At 47.7% G+C, this 15,125-nt stretch overlaps 1 protein-coding gene across 10 annotated transcripts in view; it reads right to left on the reverse strand.

Annotated features, from left to right (window-relative positions):
• LOC139405889 (FERM domain-containing protein 4A-like) overlaps positions 1 to 15,125 on the reverse strand; it is a 136,851-nt gene that overhangs the window by 12,774 nt on the left and 108,952 nt on the right. For 6 of the 10 annotated variants that reach the window (XM_071148379.1, XM_071148363.1, XM_071148355.1 and 3 more), the window contains exons 12-21: positions 11,849 to 11,925; positions 10,715 to 10,856; positions 10,241 to 10,382; positions 7,498 to 7,631; positions 7,234 to 7,356; positions 1,425 to 1,716; positions 1,200 to 1,256; positions 845 to 1,082; positions 538 to 699; positions 40 to 378 (exon numbers count right to left, since the gene is read on the reverse strand). In XM_071148379.1, the coding sequence (XP_071004480.1) occupies positions 40 to 378; positions 538 to 699; positions 845 to 1,082; positions 1,200 to 1,256; positions 1,425 to 1,716; positions 7,234 to 7,356; positions 7,498 to 7,631; positions 10,241 to 10,382; positions 10,715 to 10,856; positions 11,849 to 11,925 (1,706 nt within the window). The remainder of the gene's footprint in view (positions 1 to 39; positions 379 to 537; positions 700 to 844; positions 1,083 to 1,199; positions 1,257 to 1,424; positions 1,717 to 7,233; positions 7,357 to 7,497; positions 7,632 to 10,240; positions 10,383 to 10,714; positions 10,857 to 11,848; positions 11,926 to 15,125) is intronic. The other 4 variants (XM_071148371.1, XM_071148394.1, XM_071148401.1 and 1 more) reach the window with 2 other exon arrangements.

The following is a 15,125-nucleotide window of genomic DNA, read 5'->3' on the forward strand; positions in this document are numbered from 1 at the left end:
AAGTCAGTCTCTGGACACACCCACCTCTGCTGTACTAACCTGTGCCTCTGTCTCTGTCTCTGCCTGGCTTTGGAAGGGGAGTCCTCTCCTAGGGTGGAGTAGTTTGGGTTGGAGCCTGGAGCTACCCCAGGGTAGTAGTGTTCTGAGCTGCTCTGGGAGGTACAGGACGAACAGTCATCCAATGGGTCAGAGCCATTGGAGCTGCGAGTCCCCGGGGCCAGGAAGATGTCTGGGCTGCCGGGGGCTCCCAGGGTGTGTGTGTGAGTGTGTGTGTCGGGGTCGGAGGCCAGCAGCTTGCCCTGAGATTCCAGGCTGGAGCTGCGGTTCCTAAAGTGCTGAACCAGACTGTGCAGATGGGTGGGACTGATGTCCACAGACCTGGTGGAGGGAGAGAGATGCAAAGAGTGAGGGTGAGAGATGGAGAGAGGAAGGGAAAGATGGAGAGAGAGGTTACAGTATGGTTGTGACTTTGACTTAGTGAGGTGACCATAGCACGGTACATTTCTGAAGGTTATTTTGAGGTTATCTGTTGGTTACCTGGTGGAGTGTACGTAGTGAGGGGTCCTGGTCCTCAGGTCGGGGGTGGAGGGCATGCTGGACTGGGAGCTCCAGTGAGGAACACTCCTGATGGGGCTACTCTGCAGAGAGTTACTGCCTCCTGCCTCCGCACAACTACCAGAGCCGGGTAACCGCCTGTGACTGGACAGGGAGAGACAGAGCCCTTAGAAAACCTTAACATTACTGTTGCTATCTTCTAATCATTATACTAACATTCAACCAACTATCACATGCCCCACGAGCCCAGTATAGATATATCGTCATGGCAACAGAGTTGACCTCTCACTTGGAGTGTGAAGAGCGTTTCTTGACCCTCTCATAGGGTTCGTCCAGCGAGGACTCGCTCCACATCTTGGGTTTGATGGGGGACTTGTCGTATTCGGAGCGGGCGTAGTGCAGGTGGCTGAGGCCATCTAGAGACTGGGGGGGAGGGGGGCGGCTGTGGGAGGGAGGCCGGGGAGGGAGGCCCTTATGGGGAGACGCTGCCGGAGAGAAGGTGGGGGTCCCTGTCATCTGGGGGTCATCTGATAGAGGAGATAGATGGGGGTCGGTTAGATTGATGGATCACTGATTAGTCCCATTTAGAAAGACGCTGATGAACTTTTAAATGTATTTTAGCGCCAAGAGAGAGAGAGACATACCGTCGTCTAGGACCAGAGCGTCAGACAGAGAGCTGTCCTCTGAGCCCATGTTGGCCTCTGTGGGAGAGAAGAACAGAGGAAAACACTTTCACTATGGCATTAGTTAAGGTGAAGTATGTGTGTTTTAATTCATGTTCATGAGCACTTCTTGCCATGTGTCTGTGTGTGTCTGTGAGTGTGTGTTTGTGAATGTGAATTTGTGATTGTGTGTGTGCCTGGTCTCACCCTCTTTATTACGCGATGTGGTTCTTATAAGCGATTCTCTCAGCATGTGTGTAGTCTCACCCTCTATGATAAGCGAAGCGCGTTGCGTGGGTTTCTTCCCAGAGCGGACACGGTGTTCGTTGATGGCGTTTTCTATCTCCTGGAGTTTCTTCAGTGCGTTCAGGTACGACGTCTTCCTCTGTTTTTTCAGCTTCTTACTGCTCACGTGCGGATCGCTGGCCAGACGCCTCGCAGCCTCTGTGATCTGGGATTGGATAGCAAACTCCCTCTCTAGACGCTCTAGCTCCTCCTCCTGGTGAGAGAGAGACACACACACAAGGGTTAGGAAGTGTGACACATGCACACACAAACAAACACACTCACACAGTGAGTGTGATGACACACACTCAGACACACACACTCAGACACACATACTCAGACATGAGTCACTCACATCCACCAGTAACTTAAAGCATGTTCCCAGGCCAGTACAAACACAATGAGGAAACCATCTATCTTCCTTCCTCCCCCACACTTTCCCAGCCCTGCCTTGCCTCCCATGAGAATCCCTAAAACACCCCCAACTCCCCCTAACTCTCCCACTCACCTCCATACCTCGCCCAGCCTTGGCTAGCTTCCTCATACCCCAGTTCTCCCAAAAATCACCCCCCCACTGCCCCCCTCCTCACCATCTCCTATGAGACCCCATGGTCGCCCCCCAAGTACCCCTACCCAAAACACACAGCCCCCTACCCATAACACACAGCTCCCTAACCATAACACACAGCCCCCTCCCTACCTATAACACACAGCCCCTTACCCATAACACACAGCCCCCTACCCATAACACACAGTCCCTTACCCATAACACACAGTCCCCTACCCTTAACACACAGCCCCTTACCCATAACACACATCCCCTTACCCATAACACACAGTCCCTTACCCATAACACACAGCCCCTTACCCATAACACACAGCCCCCTACCCATAACACACAGCCCCCTACCCATAACACACAGCCCCTTACCCATAACACACATCCCCTTACCCATAACACACAGTCCCTTACCCATAACACACAGCCCCCTACCCATAACACACAGCCCCTTACCCATAACACACATCCCCTTACCCATAACACACAGTCCCTTACCCATAACACACAGTCCCTTACCTATAACACACAGCCCCCTACCCATAACACACAGCCCCCTACCCATAACACACAGCCCCTTACCCATAACAAACCAGCCCCTACCCATAATAAACCAGCCCCTACCCATAACACAAAGCCCCCTACCCTTAACACACAGCCCCTTACCCATAACAAACCAGCCCCTACCCATAATAAACCAGCCCCTACCCATAACACAAAGCCCCCTACCCATAACGCACAGCCACCTACCCATAACACACAGCCCCTACCCTTAACACACAGCCCCGTACCCATAACAAACCAGCCCCTAACCATAACACACAGCCCCTTACCCACAACACACAGCCCCCTACCCTTAACACACAGCTCCCTACCCATAACACACAGCCCCCTAACCATAACACACAGCCCCTTACCCTTAACACACAGCCCCATACCCTTAACACACAGCTCCCTACCCATAACACACAGCCCCCTAACCATAACACACAGCCCCTTACCCACAACACACAGCCCCTTACCCATAACACACAGCCCCCTACCCTTAACACACAGCCCCCTACCCATAACACACAGCCCCTACCCTTAACACACAGCCCCCTACCCATAACAAACCAGCCCCTAACCATAACACACAGCCCCTTACCCACAACACACAGCCCCCTACCCTTAACACACAGCCCCCAACCCATAACACACAGCCCCCTAACCATAACACACAGCCCCTTACCCTTAACACACAGCCCCATACCCTTAACACACAGCTCCCTACCCATAACACACAGCCCCCTAACCATAACACACAGCCCCCTACCCTTAACACACAGCTCCCTACCCATAACACACAGCCCCCTAACTATAACACACAGCCCCCTACCCTTAACACACAGCTCCCTACCCATAACACACAGCCCCCTAACCATAACACACAGCCCCTTACCCATAACACACAGCTCTCTACCCATAACACACAGCCCCCTAACCATAACACACAGCCCCTTAACCATAACACACAGCCCCTTACCCATAACACACAGCTCTCTACCCATAACACACAGCCCCCTACCCATAACACACAGCCCCCTACCCATAACACTCAGCCTCCTACCCATAACACACAGCCCCTTACCCATAACACACAGCCCCCTTCCCATAACACACAGCCCCCTACCCTTAACACACAGCTCCCTACCCATAACACACAGCCCCCTACCCTTAACACACAGCTCCCTACCCATAACACTCAGCCTCCTACCCATAACACACAGCCCCTTACCCATAACACACAGCCCCCTTCCCATAACACACAGCCCCTTACCCATAACACACAGCCCCTTACCCATAACAAACCAGCCCCCTACCCATAACACACAGCCCCCTACCCATAACACACAGCCCCCTACCCATAACACACAGCCCCTTACCCATAACACACATCCCCCTACCCATAACACACAGCCCCTTACCCATAACACACATCCCCCTACCCATAACACACAACTCAATAACAGCAGAGAGCAGATCATGACTCAACAGCAACAGTGTTTCATCACATGGGAACCATTAGGACTTAGTTTCTGTATGTTCTACAGGGACAAGTGAGGCAAGACTAGTGAACAGACAGAAAACAGTAACTATTTCAAACAGACAGCTTTTCAACTGGCTTTCACATGGCTCTACGCATGGATGCATACAACACACATCCCCCTACCCATAACACATCTCCCTAACATAACACACATCCCCATACCATAACACACATCCCCCTATAACACACATCCCCCTACCCATAACACATCCCCCTACCCATAACACCCCCCCCCCCCCACCATAACACACATCTCCCTACCCATAACACACATCTCCCTACCATAACACACATCCCCCTACCATAACACACAGCCCCCTACCATAACACACATCCCCCTACCATAATACACATTCCCCCTACCCATAACACACATCCAACTACCTATAACACACATCCCCCTACCCATAACACACATCCCCCTACCATAACACACATTCCCTACCCATAACACACATCCCCTACCATAACACCCCCCCCCCCCCCCCTACCATAACACACATCCCCCTACCCATAACACACATCCCCCTACCATAACACCCCCCCCCCTACCATAACACACATCCCCCTACCCATAACACACATCCCCCTACCCATAACACACATCCCCCTACCTATAACACACATCCCCCTACCCATAACACACATCTCCCTACCATAACACACATCCCCCCTACCCATAACACACATCCTCCTACCCATAACACACATCCCCTACCATAACCCCCCCCCCCCCCCCCCTACCATAACACACATCCCTGTGTATGTATGGTCCATGTGTGGGTGACCTTATGTCCAGGGCAGGGGTTCAGAAAAACACAACAGAACAATATGATCACAGCTCCCAAAGATAAAGAGGTACATACACTAGGCTTGTTTAACACACACAGGTCAACAAGACTACCTCAGCCTGGAGGAATCCCATTCACTAAACAATCTCTACATCCCCCCTGCCAGAATAACCTCTGTGTGTGTGTTCTGAGGTAACAAGGTTTGACTAGTGTAAAACCTGAGACATCTTCCTGCTAGCCTCGCGGTTTCATAATGCTGTGACCCTGGATTCGTTTCAATGCATACAATCCAAGACACGCGTATGCACGCGCGCACACACACACACACACACACACACACACTCTTTCTTTTTCTCCCACTATCACCACTTCCTGTGTTACGGAGCAGACAAGCTATTTTTAGTCAGCCCTGAAGCAGTGGAAAATCTACTGAGGCACAAAATAGAAGAACAGTCAGATTCAGCAATAGAAGAAGAGAAGAAGAGAGAGAAAGAGGGATTGAGGATGACTTCAAACCAACTTCAAAGCAGATCCCAAACTTTTCAAAGTGCAGGCTTGGCCACTGCCCCAGTTACTCTTCTGTTTCAACCAATGATTTAAGATCAATTCTCCATCCCCAAGTCTAACCATATAGATGAAGATAAACCATATAGATAAAGATGCACTATGTAGATATCGCTCCTCCATTTCCTGGTTGCTAAAATTCTAATAGTAATTTCAGTTTATGTTTCAAAACATGCAAGTATATAATGTAGAGAATTACTGTACCTTCTAAACCACTGTGAAATATATTTTCCATAAATATACTTTTTACCAAAAGTAAAAACTTAAGAACGGGAAGCATAGAAATAGCACACAACGAACAGATTTACCGCTTTTTAGACTTGCTTTCAAAGAGAATGACAGATCTATAACTCAAATTTCTATGTGAATTTGGTCGGGTCACCCAAAAAGTTACATATTGCAGCTTTAAATAACCCCAGGTTCATGAGGAAGTTTATCTACACTGGGAGCCAAACAGAACTCCTCCAATTAGCTAGAACTGAATGGAACCACTGGAAACGGTTGGATCAGATGTGGACTTAGGGCAGGTACGGTTTGAGATGTTTCTCTGACCTCTCCTTTAGGCAGGATCTTAAAGGGGCAGGTATGGTTTGAGATGTTTCTCTGACCTCTCCTTTAGGCAGGATCTTAAAGGGGCAGGTACGGTTTGAGATGTTTCTCTGACCTCTCCTTTAGGCAGGATCTTAAAGGGGCAGGTACGGTTTGAGAGATTTCTCTGACCTCTCCTTTAGGCAGGATCTTAAAGGGGCAGGTACGGTTTGAGATGTTTCTCTGACCTCTCCTTCAGGCAGGATCTTAAAGGGGCAGTTACGGTTTGAGATGTTTCTCTGACCTCTCCTTCAGGCAGGATCTTAAAGGGGCAGTTACGGTTTGAGATGTTTCTCTGACCTCTCCTTCAGGCAGGATCTTAAAGGGACAGGTATGGTTTGAGAGATTTCTCTGATCTCTCCTTTAGGCAGGATCTTAAAGGGGCAGGTATGGTTTGAGAGATTTCTCTGACCTCTCCTTTAGACAGGATCTTAAAGGGGCAGGTACGGTTTGAGAGATTTCTCTGACCTCTCCTTTAGGCAGGATCTTAAAGGGGCAGGTACGGTTTGAGAGATTTCTCTGACCTCTCCGTTAGGCAGGATCTTAAAGGGGCAGGTATGGTTTGAGAGATTTCTCTGACCTCTCCTTTAGGCAGGATCTTAAAGGGGCAGGTATGGTTTGAGAGATTTCTCTGACCTCTCCTTTAGGCAGGATCTTAAAGGGGCAGGTACGGTTTGAGATGTTTCTCTGACCTCTCCTTCAGGCAGGATCTTAAAGGGGCAGTTACGGTTTGAGATGTTTCTCTGACCTCTCCTTCAGGCAGGATCTTAAAGGGGCAGTTACGGTTTGAGATGTTTCTCTGACCTCTCCTTCAGGCAGGATCTTAAAGGGGCAGGTATGGTTTGAGAGATTTCTCTGATCTCTCCTTTAGGCAGGATCTTAAAGGGGCAGGTATGGTTTGAGAGATTTCTCTGACCTCTCCTTTAGGCAGGATCTTAAAGGGGCAGGTACGGTTTGAGAGATTTCTCTGACCTCTCCGTTAGGCAGGATCTTAAAGGGGCAGGTATGGTTTGAGAGATTTCTCTGACCTCTCCTTTAGGCAGGATCTTAAAGGGGCAGTTATGGTTTGAGAGATTTCTCTGACCTCTCCTTTAGGCAGGATCTTAAAGGGGCAGGTATGGTTTGAGAGATTTCTCTGACCTCTCCCTTCGGGTGGATCTTGTGTTCGTCCAGCTTGAAGGCAGTGCCAATCTTCCTTCTGACCGTCGGAGGCTCCTCCCCTGGGTCCAATGGATACTCCTTAGGCAGCTTCCCTGTCAATTCCTAGAGAGAGAAGGAGAGACGTAGAGACACAAAGAAAGCGAGAGAAAGAAAGGGTGAGAGAGAAGCAGGAGAGAGGAATACATTTAATTGATCATTACTCATTGAAGTTGGTATGTATGTGTGTTTGTGCACGTGTCTTACCGCCTCTCTGATACAGATGTTCTTGAGTTCCTCTAATCTTTGTTTGAGAGTCTCCTCCAGAGCCTCCTGTCTGGCCCTCAGGGCTGCCAGCATGTCTTTCTTAGCTGTCTGAGAACTGTCCGACTCCTGGGAACCTACACAGACACACACAGAGCAGAGATACAGTCAGAACACACACAGAGAGCAGAGATACAGTCAGAACACACACACAGAGCAGAGATACAGTCCAAACACACACACAGAGCAGAGATACAGTCAGAACACACACACAGAGCAGAGATACAGTCAGAACACACACACAGAGCAGAGATACAGTCAGAACACACACACAGAGCAGAGATACAGCCAGAACACACACAGAGCAGAGATACAGTCAGAACACACACAGATCAGAGATACAGCCAGAACACACACAGAGCAGAGATACAGTCAGAACACACACAGAGCAGAGATACAGTCAGAACACACACAGAGCAGAGATACAGTCAGAACACACACAGAGCAGAGATACAGTCAGAACACACACAGAGCAGAGATACAGTCAGAACACACACAGAGCAGAGATACAGTCAGAACACACACAGAGCAGAGATACAGTCAGAACACACACACAGAGCAGAGATACAGCCAGAACACACACAGAGCAGAGATACAGCCAGAACACACACAGAGCAGAGATACAGTCAGAACACACACAGAGCAGAGATACAGTCAGAACACACACAGAGCAGAGATACAGTCAGAACACACACAGAGCAGAGATACAGTCAGAACACACACAGAGCAGAGATACAGTCAGAACACACACAGAGCAGAGATACAGTCAGAACACACACAGAGCAGAGATACAGTCAGAACACACACAGAGCAGAGATACAGTCAGAACACACACAGAGCAGAGATACAGTCAGAACACACACAGAGCAGAGATACAGCCAGAACACACACAGAGAAGAGATACAGTCAGAACACACACAGAGCAGAGATACAGTCAGAACACACACAGAGCAGAGATACAGTCAGAACACACACAGAGCAGAGATACAGTCAGAACACACACAGAGCAGAGATACAGTCAGAACACACACAGAGCAGAGATACAGCCAGAACACACACAGAGCAGAGATACAGCCAGAACACACACAGAGCAGAGATACAGTCAGAACACACACAGAGCAGAGATACAGTCAGAACACACACAGAGCAGAGATACAGTCAGAACACACACAGAGCAGAGATACAGCCAGAACACACACAGAGCAGAGATACAGTCAGAACACACACAGAGCAGAGATACAGCCAGAACACACACAGAGCAGAGATACAGTCAGAACACACACAGAGCAGAGATACAGTCAGAACACACACAGATAACAGATCATCTTAGAACTTCACACTGAACATGGACCAGAGTGTAGAAAACTGTAAGAAACAAGCTTACTATCAAATCAAATTGTATTTGTCACATGCGCCGAATACAACAGAGACCTTACCGTGAAATGCTCAATTACTTAACCAACAATGCAGTTCAAGAAATAGGGTTAAGAAAATATTTGCTAAATAAACTAAAGTAAAAAATAAAAAGTAACACAATAGGATTACATAACAATAACGAGGCTATATACAGGGGTTTCCCGTACCGAGTCAATGTGCGGGGGTACAGGTTAGTCCAGGTCATTTGTACTATAACCTTACTGTGTAGGACTCATATACACCCCCTGTACTGTTGATAGATTGATCCAGAATGTCTACACTGCCGAAAACAGTAGAGCGAAAGTGACGGAGATACATTAACATAACAGCACTACTCATATCAGTGACAGTGACATATCAGTGACATCATTCTGTTGCGAGGCAGCGTGTCATTAGATTAACACACACACACACACACACACACTGCTCTGAGGGGACAATGTTGAAAGTGAGAAGAGACTGTGTGGCCTTGTAGGAATATGTGAGTGAGTGTGTGTATTAGAGGTAGTCTCTGTCAGAGGGTGAGAGAGAGATATAAACACTGAATGTGGAGGTTGAGAGAGAGAAGGGGGTATATGGAGATAGCAGATACAACGTCAGGGAGAAAGAGAGAGGCAAATACAAAGAGAACTGGGACAAGAGATAAAGATAGATATCAAACAGGACATTAAGAGAGGAAAAATATGTGTTGTGGAGACTACTGTGTTGTGGAGACAACTGTGTTGTGGAGACTACTCCTTCTAAACACAGTAATTGATTTCATAAGTTGTCAGCGGTGTCTGGAAATAGCTGACACTGCACACACACAGTTGGCAGCATATGTGTATCGACCTTTGCTCCCTCACTCAAAACTAGTAGAGTTTTTAGTACAAACATTATTTGAGCTTTCGTGTGTCTTTCACACTTCGACCATGTTGGTGGAAACAGCCTTGGGAAAACATGAGGCTAACAGCATAATGGGTTTCTGTCCTGAAGTTTAAAGGTTGATTCACAGCCCTGCCCTCTCTCACTCTGTTCCCACAGACCCCTGGCCTAGATAGGGGGGTGGAGGGGTGAGTTACCACTGACTCCTCTCACAGATCTCTCTCTAACCACATTAACCCTCACACCCCTCTTTTCTCCCCTTACAGTCCTCTCTTCCCTCTCTCCTCTACCACACTACATTTAGAGGCAGGCGCCTCCACATTATTGGGCGGAGTGAGAGTAGGGCAAGGGTACTGTTGGCCACAGACACACATGCAAACACAGCCAATTACACAGAGAGACTTACCTGAGGAGAGCAGACTGCCAGAGCTGCCGCTGATGATCTTGCCCTTGCTGCCCATGTTGGCCAGTTTAGATGTCTTCAGAGTGCCAGTCTCTGTCAGGTCGATGGCTATCTCACTGAGGCTACGAGCCGCATGGATCTTAGACTGGAAAAACATAATCATACATAATACCCCATGTCTGCTTGTTGCTACTGATTTGGTTATGAACTCCACACACATTCTAGATCCTCAGTCCTACTAGAACCCCACAGTTATTCTAGAATCTCATACGCATTCTACAACCCCACAGTTATTCTAGAATCTCATGCACATTATACAACCCCACAGTTATTCTAGAATCTCATACACATTCTACAACCCCATAGTTATTCTAGAATCTCACACGCATTCCAGAACCCCATACTCATTCTAGAACCTCGTGGCCATTCTAGAACCACACGGTCATTCTAGAGCCTCACAGTGATTCTATGTGTTACCTTGCTCTGCTTGCGGTCCAGGTAGAACTGGTGTTGGCTGATGGCCATGGCCCAGATAGACTTAATGAGAGCAGGGCAGGCGTACCAGGTGTGGACAGCTATACCACTGTGGCCAAACGTCCTTCTGGTCACCGACGCCCTACAGTAGAGACGGACACAAGGCCTCCTTATACACACTGAATAAACACACACACACAGTAAATGAAATAACACGCACACAGGTACACATGCAACACAGCGACCTATAGCATGGCCAGACGCAAGGCATCCTTGAACACACTTATTCTAGAAAGAGAGAGTATGTCTAGTAGTGATGTTTATCATAGCGCACGTTGTCTCTCATGACATGATTTACTCTACACTGTTTAGACAGAAAGATATCTGTGTCTACAGACCCGCTGACACTAACTACGGACTCCTATAAAACAGCTCTCTCTCTCTTCTCTCTGCCCTTCTCTCACTCCTTTTTTCCCCTTCTTTCTCTCTCCATCTTTCTTTCTCTCTCCATCAGACGCTAAACAAACAAAAGAGAGGTGACTTCCTCCTCTAGACAGCAGAGTTCAGTGTGTGTGAGTGACTAGCAGCAGTTCTGTCTGTGCAGGCTCTATTTAAGATCCTCTGAATCTCACTCTAACGCCAAGATAAACTAAAGCGGATATGCCTCTCTCACGGTTTGTCTGTATGTGTGCACAAGCTACTCTGTTCAATCACATGCCCCACAGGGGATCTCTTGCTGCCTCTACTACTCTTTAATATATTGTCGCCAATAACAACAACACCTCTCCAACCCATGACCATCTCTGCTCTGTGTTTGTTAAGTCTGCTAACATTTAAACTAAGCAGCTATCAGCATTGACAATGGGGGACAATAAAGACATTATACATTGCATCTATTCAAGCTTCATATATCCTACATACTATTTTCACACCTCCAGCAGTAATGAAGTATCATCAACAAAACGAACTAACACTAGCTATGTGTCATATATATTATATATATTATTACTACACTTTACTACTTTTGCGATACAAAACTATTTACAGTGCTGAAACAAACACGTGCGCAGGAATGCAAGTACACACGCGCACACACACACACACACACACACACACAGAGTTGTGATATAGATTTACCTCCTGGGGTCGTGAACTTCCACTGAGAACTTCTTCTCTCTGAAGTAAAGGTTCTCCAGCTGACGCCATTGGAACACCTGACACACACACACACACACACACACACACACACACACACACACACACACACACACACACACACACACACACACACACACACACACACACACACACACACACACACACACACACACACTTTAGAACTGAGAAATACTCACACACACTTGAAACTGAGATACACACAGACATACACACACAAGCCTCAGAACTAAGAAACACACATCACAGGTGGCTCCTTAATTGGGGCGAACGGGCTCATGGTAATGCCTGGAGCAGAATAGGTGGAATGTTATAAAATACATCAAACATGTGTTTAATAGCATTCCATTTGCTCCGTTCCAGCCATTATTATGAGCCGTCCTCCCCTCAGCAGCCTCCTGTGACACACATACACTCCAAGCTTGAGAATGCAGAAACTCACATTCCAGCTTGATATGGTATCCCTGTACTTACTGAGAGTTAAGATTGGTTTTGCAACACCCCAAAAACAGAAAGAAGAGGAGAGGAGTGAGGGAAGAGATGGTAAGAGGGAGGACCTGAGGTAAGAGTCTCAGATCAGATTCAGACCCAGCGGGCTCGTCCAGAACTCTTCCCCCGGCTGAATGACCTCACCCCCGAGAGAGAGAGAGGGAGGAGGCTTTCTCTCCTTCGCTCGCCTTCTGTCTCTTTCCTTCTTTTCTGTTCTTTTTACGAACCATCAGCTTCTTTAAAAAAAAAAGCCCCACTGGGCGAGAACGTCTCTTCAATGTGTATGTGTGTGTTTGTGTAAAATCCTCCCGGGCGCAGGGGAACAGAAAGTTCTGAGTGGACGGGTGTTCACCATCTGTAGGCGAGTGAGCAAGTGCATGTGTGTGAACTAAAGTTTCCTTCTTTCCTGTAGCCAGGCAAAGACCCTCCCCTCCCTCCCCCTGACCCTCCTCTCTCCCTTGGGGAGTACGCTTCCTGCTCTGGGCTCTGTGGCTGGGAGGGAGGGTGTGGGGGAGTGAGGGGAGAGGGTGGAGGCTTACTGTGGCCCAACCAAACGGAGAACTTTTGCTTTGTTAAGTCAGCCAGCCCCCTCTTCACTCACACACACACACACACACACACACACACACACACACACACACACACACACACACACACACACACACACACACACACACACACACACACACACACACACACACACACACACACAAGGTTTGAGTCTGTTTCTCGTTACACAGAAAGAGAGCAGAGTCACAGCAGTTACTGTTACACTGGAGACACTACTAGCAGCTGGCAGCTGGGACACATACACACCAACAATGGTGGTGGTAGAAATGTGAAGGCAGTGAGATGGTTTAAGAAACGGTAAAAACACAAACTCTGTACCAACAGGATGAGGGAGGACAGGACAGACTAGAGAGGAGGGAAGAGAAGACGAGGGGGCACAGTCCAGGAATTTGAACAGCCTGGAAAAACAATGTAGAGAGGGGGATAAGAGGAGAGGAGAAGAGGGGGATAAGATGGAGCATATAAACACAGCATATGGACTAAGTGTGTGTGTGTGTGTGTGTGTGTGTGTGTGTGTGTGTGTGTGTGTGTGTGTGTGTGTGTGTGTGTGTGTGTGAGCATGCATGCATGTGTGAGAATCAGTGCAGTTATGATCACACTCAGCGTACTGTACACTCAATGGAGTATGAAGACTTAATGTGGCATGGTGCTAAAAATAGGAGTCAGATGAGGAGAGTGGATGTGTGATTCCAGACAGGGAGCGTGTGTAACAGCTTTCCATCACCAGAGCGTTTGATACACACATGCTTCCTCAAAACTAGGTTGTATGGTGGGCCCCATCTTGTCAACTCAACACTGTAGCATTGGCATCATATGTATGAGACCACAATATATCCCAGTACAACTAGTGTGATCAGGTTTGTTGCTAGGCAGGGACAAAAGCTTGCACACCATGTGTGTTTAAAAGACTAGGGTCGGCCATTCAATGGCTGAGACCATCGCTTTCATCTTCCCTCAGATCAGACTTTAGTAATCATAGTCAATGAGCCATAGAACATTACTGCAAACCACAGTCACATTTTACAGGAAGGCTACTTCAAAATGTACATGTACATGTACAGCACAATATAATGAGGAATTAAACCAGTTTCAATATTCAAGAAGCTCTGTCCAAACTAACAACTGACAGGAGTTCTATAAGTGGTGTGTATTTAGTAACAGCTTTAGAGAAACTGAGAATAATCTCAACAATAATATCAGATACAGACATGGTGACACTGCCTTTCTACACAGCACTGAGAATGGCAAAGGGCGTGTCCACTGTTAGGCCAGTGTGTGTGTTCGTGTGTGACCACAAAGAAAAGGTCATGCCTGAGAAAGCTTGAAGTGGACACCCATGGTATTGTTTAAAGAATAGAATGGTGTATAACTGCTCAGTAATGTTGGAGTAAAGCCAAGGTCTATTCTAGTACAGGGCAGAGCTGTACCTGGAGACAGTAGCAGGCAGTTAGGACTAGAAGCATGTCTGGGGACTAGGGTCTAGAGGGGACCCATTTACCATCACTGGTTCCCCCCTTTCCCTGTTTCTCTCCCTGTTTCTCAGTTCCTCCCTCAGAAAGTCGGAGGGCGGTGAGTTTGGGGGGGCGTTAAATGTTTCCAGACTGTTCTTTAGTCACTATGGAGACATGCCTACTGCTTCCTGTTGTTTTTGTTTTGGTCGTAGTTTTTTCAATGTGTTTATGTTAGAAGGTGTGAGGTTAGGAAGGGTGTTTACAAACCAAGGCAAACTCCTCACTCATTACTCATCAGTGTTCCATACCTTCATATGCCTGTCTGATCCGGCAACACACTAGTTAGCAGAGATATGGGCTCAATATCTGTCAAGAAAATCTCAATCCAATTCATTTCCTCAGTCAAAAGGACACTCCTCTCACTACTGGAGCTTCACACAGTTACTTAACCACCAGCAGCTGCTTCAGTCACTCACAAACCCTAATCTCTGGATAAGTGACTCAGAACTCACTAACAAGGCATTTTTCCCGGCTGTGGTTGAGCTGTAACTTCCTACCGGTGTGTGTGTGTGTGTGTGTGTGTGTGTGTGTGTGTTAGGGGTAAAGTATTTAAACAACCCCAAATAAACAGTCAGAAGGCCACCTCAAAGTGGTGGTCTAGTCACTCCAGGTTGTCCCCTAGTAAAACACAACCTATTCCTGATGTGAAACTGAAAACAAAAACAGCC

This window comes from Oncorhynchus clarkii, chromosome 1 (genome assembly GCF_045791955.1).
Source record: "Oncorhynchus clarkii lewisi isolate Uvic-CL-2024 chromosome 1, UVic_Ocla_1.0, whole genome shotgun sequence".
NCBI classification, from domain to species: Eukaryota; Metazoa; Chordata; class Actinopteri; order Salmoniformes; family Salmonidae; genus Oncorhynchus; species Oncorhynchus clarkii.